The sequence below is a fragment of the Equus quagga genome, chromosome 13 (assembly GCF_021613505.1).
Source record: "Equus quagga isolate Etosha38 chromosome 13, UCLA_HA_Equagga_1.0, whole genome shotgun sequence".
NCBI lineage: Eukaryota > Metazoa > Chordata > Mammalia > Perissodactyla > Equidae > Equus > Equus quagga.
The window spans coordinates 8,606,768-8,617,239 of record NC_060279.1 but is presented as its reverse complement, the minus strand read 5'-3'; the positions used below and the strand labels follow the sequence as shown (position 1 = coordinate 8,617,239).

The 10,472-nt window shown below is 44.5% G+C and overlaps 1 protein-coding gene across 2 annotated transcripts; it reads right to left on the bottom strand.

Moving 5' to 3' along the window:
* Positions 1-404: 404 nt before the first annotated feature.
* FASLG (Fas ligand) lies at positions 405-8,091 on the bottom strand. Of its 2 annotated transcripts, XM_046683418.1 has the most exons (5): positions 7,544-8,091; positions 6,932-6,977; positions 2,791-2,847; positions 1,213-1,531; positions 405-1,105 (listed from the first exon to the last, which is right to left on the bottom strand). In XM_046683418.1, the coding sequence occupies exons 1-5, from the start codon at positions 7,895-7,897 to the stop codon at positions 1,099-1,101; spliced, it is 783 nt and encodes a 260-aa protein (XP_046539374.1). In that variant the 5' UTR covers positions 7,898-8,091; the 3' UTR covers positions 405-1,098. The 2 variants fall into 2 exon arrangements, with proteins under 2 accessions (XP_046539374.1, XP_046539372.1); XM_046683416.1 differs by having other exon boundaries at positions 405-1,531.
* Positions 8,092-10,472: the final 2,381 nt, after the last annotated feature.

The following is a 10,472-nucleotide window of genomic DNA, read 5'->3' as shown; positions in this document are numbered from 1 at the left end:
GGAAAAAAACAAGTTGTCATCATATCTTGAAAGCTGGGTGAGCTTAAAACTGGCAATAATATTGGTCATGGAAACTTTGGATAATGGAAGATGGAGAGGGAAGAGACTATAGAGAGGGGAGGAGAGTCTGGCAAAGATGCAAAGATTTGCTTCACAGTTCTTCTCATCCCAGTAAATTCTTTATAAAGTGATCTTAAGTCATAATGAACGAAGAAGCCATGGAGGAAAGAAATAAAAGGGAAAAAATCCAAAACTTCGTGATGTCCAAAAAGTACATTCATAATGTTTATCTGTATTCTAAAATATAATTTTTATTACATGTATTCTTTTCATTAGAAATGCACAAAATGTATATAAATATTTGTTATATTATAGGAAAACAGTATCAACAGCTAACAATCAGAGTTCTGAGGACTATTAGAGTTGGTTGCCGGGAAGCATACAAACTCTGCCACCAAATGCAACCCATATTTTCCTAACATATCCTTCACAATCTCCACATTCTCTCTACTTATGTACCTCTTCTAGTCACACACACTCACACACACCTACAATTGCACTGGAAATATACACGCTGTGTAGAGAATGGACTGAGTTCCCAAAAGATCCCCTTGCTTCTCTGTTGGCATCACCTGGTGGCTCAGGCTATGCCTTTAGAAGTAAAGATGCTGCCGATGGGACACTGCCCTTCCAGTCTCTTTAGCTTATTATGCAAGCCTAGTTCTCTTTTTCCATTCCTTATACACTCATGTCACATCCATATACCTAAAAGACAGCCTCCCCTGAGGTAGACGTTAGACCCATCCCAAAAGGTGAGTTAATAGGTGTCTTTTTCAATGTGCCAAAATGTTCTTGGCCTCACTTAAGATGAGTGTCGAACATGCTGGTAGCTGCTTTTCCTAGCCTCTGCATCTTCACATGGAAGCCCAGGGTTTTATATTCTTCATTCATATTCCTCCTCCTGTCTGGCTCACGGACCTAAGGTGAGATGAGGAATTGTAGATCTGCTGAACCCTGTGGTCTTGAGGCCTTCCTGGTTCATGTCTTCTCACTTGACCTCAAGTGGGCTTAAGAAGACCCTCATTCAAGACAATATTCTCAGTGCCTATAACAAGGAACCATAATGGAAAGAATCCTTAGAGCTTATACAAGCCAAAAAATGTCTTAGATTCCTCAAAACTGACCAGAGAGAGTTCAGATACATTGACATACAAATGGTCAGCACTGGTGAGATTGAACACCGCCCCCAGGTAGCTGCTCCGGGCCCACATCTGGCCAGTAGTGCAGTAATTCATCATCTTCCCCTCCATCAGCACCAGGTCCTGGTGATACTTAGAGTTCCTCATATAGACCTTGTGGTTCAGGGGCTGGTTGTTGCAGGACTGACCCCGGAAGTGTACTTTGGAATACACAAAGTACAGCCCGGTATCATTGATCACAAGGCTGCCCTTCTTATACTTCACCCCGGAAACCAAGGCAATTCCATAGATGTCTTCCCATTCCAGAGGGTTGGATCTTGAGTTGGGTTTGCCTGAAACCAAATCAAAGAGGAACTTTCAGCCAGAAATGTTCATGTAGCCAACAAACTAAGCTTCCAGGGAAAACTTTGGGATCTCCAGAGCAAATGTTTTTTTTACCCAAAATGACACAGCACATATAGAACTGGCTGAGGCGTCAGACTTGATCCATCATTGAATTCTTTCAACACCTTTATCAATTGCCTGTCTCAGTTTTACCATCCACATAACTGGGACAATAATATACACCCCTAAACAATTACAGTGAGAAATTATTGAGATGCGTTTAGCTTTCTGGAACGAAGATTCTATGCTCTTCAGAACCAGCACCAAAACTGTTAGGCTTTGAGGTCCCTCCATGAGAGGAAAGGCCAAATCTCAGGAACTCTAAAGTTCCAAAGCTGAGAAGGACCTTAAGGATCATGTGATCCAGCTCCTCACCGCCAGAAAGGAGTCTTCGGTGCCCCCGTTGCCTTTATACCCCCACACCATTATATAATTGCCTTAAGCAGAGAACTGTCTCCAATACTGAAATTATCACTTATGCACCTGTCTTTCCCTACTAGATTTTAAGCTCCTTGAAGTCAGGAACCATTTTTTATTCATCTTCACATTCCCAAGGCTTGGCACACGGCATGTGCTCAATAAATATCTGTTGATCCAAACTGGATCATTCTACAGCCTCTGCTTAAATAATTCCAGGGCCAGCGGCATACCACTTTCTGTGATACTTTTCAGATATTTATAGACTTTACAGTGGGAGTGCCCGTACCATATTGCTATCAAATCATTTCACTCCACTCCATGACCACATGCTGAAAGTCCACTGGGGTCAGGCCTAGACCTCTCTTCTCACTCCTATTTCTACTCTTGGACAAAGCAGACTGAAGCTCTTCCAGAAAACAAGGGAAGCACTCAGTAAAATAATTTATTATTCCTACCTTCCCAGCTCTCACCTCTTGGATCTGTGTCCCAAATTCTATAAGAGTGGAGAATGATCGAAAAGACTGAGCTCCTTATGGGCAGCATCATTTCATCATCAACTCTACTTCTCCAATTTAGACCAGGGCCTTGCCCAGAGCAGGGGCTCAGAATGTGTGTGAGGTTGACCAGAGAGATGCAACTACTTTGGGGTTTCAAACACTGTTGCTGGAAAGTCACAGCTCCCTCAGAGCACAGTAATGGAAAGCAATCAGCTGTTCTGCTTTCTGCCAAAGTCTTTCCCGAGGACCGCTCCCCTGCCACGCCCAGCCCATACCCTCCAGATACAGACCTGTTAAATGGGCCACTTTCCTTGGCTCCTTTTTTTCAGAGGGTGGATTAGGGTGACCTGTATCAGAGAGAGATGAAAGATATAGGTAAAAATGAGATACCAACTGTTCTTTTGGTGGAACTCTAAACAGAGCATTTAAATAAAAGATATCTTTTCAAAGCATAAATGGCAACAATCAAACATATTCTAATCCTGCAAGTCTAAACTGGAAAACTCACAGCTGCCTGTATTTCAGAAACAGAGAGGTAACAAAACGAACCAAATTAAGGTAGATACATGCATAAATTATAATGTTGCGATAAAACAATATAAAGGTTGATTTATACAGAACTGTCCTATCAGTTACTGTATTTAGAACTTGCTACATCCCTTCCAGATAGAGATTATTGCCCCTCCTTATAGGTGGCAAAATGAGCTTAGAAGTTGGGTGACTTGTCCAAGAAGACCCAGCTACTCAGTGGCAGAGTGGGCCCCACACTCAGGTCTCCTGCCTCCAAATCCAGAGTTCCTCCCACTCTGGCTCGTCTGCCCTCAGAACTCTACAGGACAGAGGCCGAAGAAGACTGCTAATTCACCTCCTGGCCCCTAGGTCTGCCCCCAGTGGCATTCTACGATTTGCCGCAAATTAATTCATCTAAAGTCTCAAAGACCTTGAATGGCTCCTAGTTGAACGTGTAATTGGGTATAAGTCTCCCCCACCACGTGACTGCCACCCAGCTGTCCAGCCTTATCAGCTCTCCCCCCTCACACTGGACACTGCCACATGTCAGGGGTTCTGGTGTGACCTGAATGTACTCAGCTTTCCTACCTCTGTGCCTTTGCTCACGCTGTTCCTTCTGCCCAGATTGGCCTCCCAAACAGATCTCTGTGTCAAATTCCTATCAACCCTATAAACACCATCTGAAATAGCTCTTTCTTTGGGAAATCCGCCCAAGCCTTCTTAATCACATATGATTTTTCCCTCCTTTGAAATCTAGAATCACCTGTCTTCACCTCTTATTGGCCCTGACACTCTTTTCTGTGGTAACTGTGTGACTTGTCTTAGTTCCCCCAACAAACAGCCAATTCCTTACTGTATGCTTAATCCCTCAGAGTTTTTAGCTCAGTTTCTAACACAGAGCATGTGTCCAGTAAATGTTTGCTAAATTAAATTGAAGGAGTTAAAATAGACAATAGTTCTGAAAATAGACACTATTTCTCTGACTTCAATTATTTCAACCAAATAGAGTTACCACTTAGCAAACCAAGACATTCGAGAAAGATTTGTGGACAGGTGTTGGTCCCCATCAGGCCTGTAGTGATTAAGCCTTCCCACCTACAGCACGAGGAGGCCCCAATCAACTGAGAATATCTCCTGAGCAATCATCCCCAGTGTAGCCACCTAAGACCACTCATCATGAATGCGGTGTTAGAGAACAGGAAAGACAAGGCTGCATCTCCTCTCCATTCCTACACCACAAACCCTCTGTGCAGATATCTGGCATTCAGCCACATACTGACAGGAAATGGAACAGAGAACCGCATGTTGCATATCTTTGTATCCTTTGCAGAGCCTTGTACAGTGTTAGTCTCATAGAAGGCACACAGTAAAAATATCTGCTGGGTAAATACTGGAATAAATAAACTAGAAATATATCCTACACTTTGGTGGTGACTGATTCCTGCCCCAGGATCTTTGCACATGCCATTCTCAGTGCTGGATGCTTTCACCTGTCCTCCCACTCGGCCCCACACACATACACACACACACACACACACACACAAACAAGACCTTCTTAGAGGGGACTTTCCAGACCCACTCTATCTTAGGTTGCACTTAGTGTAATTTGAAATTATGCTGTCCGTTTGCTGGCTTTTGTTTATCTTCTCCAGTGTACTAAAAGCTCCGTGAGTATAGACCCCTTGCCTCTCTTATTCTTAGTCATCTCCCGCTACCCAACACCCAGCCTAGCACATAGGAAGCACTCCAAGAACATTGGTGAATGACTAACAGATTTAATGTGTTAACTGTGGAAAAATGGAAAATTAAAATGACGCAAATAAGAAAGCTTAATCTATAATAGTACCTCCCAGGGAAAAATTGCTGCTAACATGTTGGAGTATGAATCCTAGTTTTTCACTAAAAATATGCACATATATTTATATAGTGAATCTTAAACTAAACACACTGTTTCATAACTTGTCTTTTTATCTAACAACATAGAACGCACCATCTTCGTGCCATTAAGTGCCGTTCTAATACATAGGTTTTCTATTTCACTAATCTCCTATTAAGAGGCATTAAAGTTTTTTCTGAATTGTTTGTTATAAATAGCCTTATAAGGAAGTCATGCGCATCCTTATATACAAATTTTCAAGCACATCTCTGATTATTTTTTTAAAATAAATACATTGTGATAAGATTACCAGGTGAATTAACAGCTTTAGTCTTTTGATATATTTTTCCAAACTACTCTTCAGAAAAGTTATAGCAATTTACAAGCCCACTGGCTGTCAGCTAATGCTTAAGCAGACCCTTTTTCTTACATTTTTTCCACTGTGGGTTTTTTTTTCTTTTTAATCTTTACTAATTTGATGGCTAAAAATAGGTATATCCTTGTTTTAATTTGCATCTATTATCTTATCAGTAAAATTGCTGATTCGATTTCCATGTGATAATTCACCAATTTCTGATCCATCTGGGTTGATCTAGAGAAGATAGTGTGGTAGGTAGACCTGACTCATCTGTTCACTTGACTTTTAATTACTAAAATCACTCCAGAGAGTGGGTGAGAGATGAGTAATTAGGTACCTGTTTCACCAGCCACATTCCACTGATTTTCAAGCTATTTTATTTTAGAAATCCTCCAGGGGCTTTATTTTCTAACAAATATTTCTACTCTGCTTTTGTACATCTGAACTTTCTAACACATAGGAACTCGGATCCAGAACCGGGGACCCAAGCATCCTCAGGATGGCTTCTAAAAGAGCTGACATTCTAGGGCGTATGACTTGGTCACATCCTGAGAAATCGGAACAGGTTCTCCTTGCTGGTGACCAGTGCGGCCTTCTGTTTTCTTCCCAGTTTCTAAGGATGAGATTTGCCTATTGTTTTTGCAGAGATATCTTGCTTGTCATTTTTATTTCTCATTCCATAGCCATCAGAGGGATGAGAGTTTCCCTATTTAATGAGGCACCGGTCCATACACTGGAAAGCCCTGTAGCTGACAAGGCATCAAGGCTTGTGTTCCTTTTAGCCCCAGTTCCACACCAGTGGTCTTGGGCATATCACCTAATCTGTCTGGCATTTTGTTTCTCTTCTGAAAAATGAGATGACTAGACCAGATGCTCTTTAGCTCCCTTCCAACACTTACCAAATCTAAAGTTCAATGAATTAGTCTAATGAGCTGGAGTATCCTAAATCTCTCTGTCCACAGTTTCCGAAACTATATCCTGAAACTTCACGAAGTCACTGTTCCACGTTTTCATATTCTTCTTGTCCTGGATTTCATCTAAAGGATTTTCCTTTATTATCCAAAGTAGTTCACAAGTGCCTTTGTAAGTGAAACTGGGCTGCCCCTTGAGTAATGTAAAGTCTTCCCTCATGCCTTCCAGTGACTGCAAAAGAGCCATCCTAAGGTGAATGACTGGTTGCCCACTTTTTAAAAGCTTAGATATATCCTATAAAATATTTTTGGAATAAAGCTTGACTCTTAAAGTCATCTCTTAGAGAGCTTAAAGAGGAGAAGACTTTTCCCGGAAATGTCTTTCTCTGCCCCCACTTCTCCCTCTCTCCCAAGGAGTTCCAGCCACTGCTTTGTATACAGGAACCAGGAGGCCTGAGGAAGGGGACAGGCCTGGAGCCAGCTGCTCAGAGGGCAAAGATCTAACGTTGTATATGTGTGCCTCTTCCCAAAGTCAAGTGGAAATTATTTTTAATCATGTGCAGTACTTAACTACACTGATTTTGAACAATTAACTTAACTTCATATTTTAGGGCAGCTCAAGGAAGCAAAATGACCAGAGATTCAGAATTAGCCAGGATTCCTCTTGTAGCATACATATGACCAAGAACGGGATGGAATTCAAGGCATTCCGCCAACATGGTTCAGCCTGGAAGACTATCTTTGGAAACTCAATACACGTGCAGAGAAAGACTCACCTATTTGCTTCTCCAAAGATGATTCTACATGGCTTTGGCTGATGGACTGGTGAAAGAGAAGAAGAAAAGATGGATAATAAATATGAGGTCCTTGAAGCAAAGGAGATAGAATTGTTAAATAAACCAAGCCCTGGAACGGGAATCTAAATACCTCAGAACTTCTCCTAACTCAGACCTTGGCCAACAATTGTGCCTCGCCATGCCTCAGTTTTGTGATGTGGAATAGTTCCAAGATTTTTAAGTATTTTCAAGGAACTTTAGTTGGGCCATTTGAACACACTCACTTCTAAGCAAGACTCAACAGTTCCTTTTGTTTCTTGAATCACTAAGTGTGAGGTGGGCAGTGGCTCAGCAGGCTGACTTGCCCAGTGAGAAAGAATTGATCCTTTACAAGACAGAAAATATTCCTTTCACTCATTTGAGCCTCCATTTCTCTGCCCATAGAACAGAATGACTGGAATGATCCATTTCTAAGACAGGAAAAAAGGATTGAAAAGTACTTGGCAAGCAAGGCTGTGGTCCATATGGACCCCGATACTCCTATACCCTCCACTGTGGCAGAGCTGTCTTACATCCGCACCTCAGGGCATAGCAATCCACGTGCCATCTTACCTCTCTGAGTTCAGCCAGCTCCTTCTGTAGGTGGAAGAGCTGAAACATCCCCAGCCCCACTCCAACTAGGGCCACCAGAACCATGAAAAACATCATAAGGAGGCACAGGCCTGTGTTGTGGTCACTCCTCTTCTTCAGAGGTGGCAGCGGTAGTGGAGGCAGAGGTGGCCGTGGTGGTGGCAGCGGCGGTGGTGGTAGTGTTGGTGGTGGCGGTGGTGGCGGCCTCCTTTGCCCAGGCCTCCCTGGCACAGTGGACGGGCAGGGGAGTACTGACCCTGGAGAGGCCCAGGGAGAGCTGGCACTGCTGTCCACCCAGTAGATTTGGGGGTACGTGTAATTCAGGTGTTGCTGCATGGCCGTCAGTGACTCAAGCCAGCCCTCAGCAAAGGAGTTTCCTTCTTCTCAATCCGGTGCAGGCCTAGGGGGCAAGAAGGGGACTCCTGTTGCTGACTGCTCGAGAGAAGAGAAGCCAGTTCTCTCTTTATAGAGTTTCCATGGCCAAGGGAAACACCTCTCTTTCGTTCTCTCTTTCTTTCTCTTTTTGCTTCTCAGAGAGACACCCACTCACTCTCTGCCTCTGACGCTGAGAAGCCTCAAGAAGCTCAGCGAGCCTCGGGAAGTTTCCGCCCACAAATTTCTGATGAAAGCCTTCAAAGGTCTGTGCTACCTGAAAGGCTGGTAGGGAGGCTCGCCTTTCTCAGGCCCTGCGAGAGCAGGTAGCACTGGGTGCAGCCCCGTGGCCTCTGAACACTGCCCAGCCATGGGGAGAGTGGCTGAGGGGGGCGTGTCAGGCACTGAGGGGCGAGACCCTGGAGTCCTGGCTGGAGGAGTTGCTGCCGCGTCTTACCTTGTGCAGGAGGAAATCATCCCCCTGCGGCCACCCCTTCCCCACACCCAAGTGCTATTTACCCAGACATTGCAAAGCCCGGCAATTTACAGGTTAAAAACCTGCCCCGCCCACTCTCTAGAGATTAGATCAGAGGTTACAAGCCAGTGGCCCATAGGCCTTATGGAACCCACAGACTTGCTTTGTTTGTGCCTCAGAATGTTTTTGTTTTTCATTTGTTGTCCCCTTTTAAAATTGCGATATTGCCTGTAAAAATACATATTTCTATTCTGTTTTGAAACGTTAGAGTATTAAACATCCTCAAGGCCATCTCCGCAAACCCAGTCAGCTGGAGCTGGGCAGCAGCTGCTCCATGGACGAGACATAGGGGCTCCAGGTCGCCCAGCCTGCACCACCCTCCGCTGGTCCACAGCCCACCCGCCACGTGAGCTGACCTTCCCGGTCCCTGTGGACATTTCTTTTGGCAGCCTCTGTTACGGTTGTCAGATGAAATACACGGTGCCCAGTTAAACTTGAATTTGTTTGTTTGTTTTTTACTAAGGATGGCAACTCTACCTCCAGGTAGACCTCGTCCGTCTCTCATTCTCCCAGCAAACCAGAGAAACCTCCCACAAATCCTTATTCTCCACTCTACTGGAGGGCTCTCCTTTTCAGATTCCATTAGTTTTTATACCGTGCTTTGGCATTTCTGTGGCTGTCATTCTGGCTCTGCACCTGGACCAAACGAACAGCAAACTTCTTTTCCTGCCACATTCAACACACCCCAATGCCATCTACCCTCCCGACTCCACTCCCAATGCAACCGGTTTCACCTAAGGTCACTCTTTCTGATGACATCTACACCTCGTCTCTCTTCCTGCCCCCCAGCATTTAACCAGACACCCAGGACTGTTGCCTCTAGCTGAGACATGGTTCTCACCTCAGCACACCCTCTCCACTCCCATTTTTCCTACTGCTATTGCCTTAGGTCGGACTTTTACTCTCTCTCTTCTGAAACATTGCCGTGGCACCTCCCTGCTCTCCCTGCCACCAGCCTTTCCTAAGCCCAAGTCACCTTGCAAAATGCTGCAAGAAAGATATTTCTAAAAACAAATTCAATTATCTCACATCCTTGCCTAAACCCTTCCATTGGAAGGTCTGATTCCACGAGTGTCCGAACTCCTTAGCACAACACACAGGCTCTTTACAGCCAGACTCCAATGGCCGGCTCTGCCTTCTCGCCAGCACTTCTGCCCACATCCCACTCTCCACTCAGGAAACAGTGCAGCAGAGGAGACCAGAACAACTGCACGAGGGTCTCACTGTCCTCCAGAGGTGGGCGGGGCTAATGTGCTTCTGCACTCACCTGTGGCTTTATTCATAGTTATGAAAAATGGTAAGTTTGAAGTTCATAAGTAATAACCAGGAAAAATAATATTAAGAATTCCACCATGGGGCTGGCCCAGTGGCACGGTGGTTAAGTGCACACGTTCTGCTTCGGCTGCTCGGTGATCACCGGTTCGGATCCCGGGTGCGGACATGGCACCACTTGGCAGGCCATGCTGTGGTGGGCGTCCCACATGTGGGGTGGAGGAGGGTGGACATGGATGTTGGCTCAGGGCCAGTCTTCCTCAGCAAAGAGAGGAGGATTGGCGGCAGATGTTAGCTCAGGGCTAATTTCCTAAAAAAAGAAAAAAGAATTCCACCATATATTCAACCATAAAAAGAAAAACCCTCAAAATACCCTGAAAACACTCTACCAAAAATTGTATATAATCTATTTTTAAAGTTACAAAAATTTTACTGAAAGTGGCAAAGATTCAAATAAATGGAAAAATACCCCACATTGTGGATGGGGAGTATAGAAAGAAAGTGTTGCATGATGGTCAGGGGTGTTGGATGGTTCTGGAGTTAAACTGCCTGGGTTCAGGTCCCAGCTCTTCCACTTATTAGCTGTGTGACATGGACAGGCCACTTTCTCTCCTCTGTACCACAGTTTTCTCATCTATAAAAATGGGCATGATCACAATAGTACCCATTTCACAGGGCCTTGTGAGGATGGAAGGAGTAAAAGCATTTGACACGCTCCGTGATTGCTGAAGA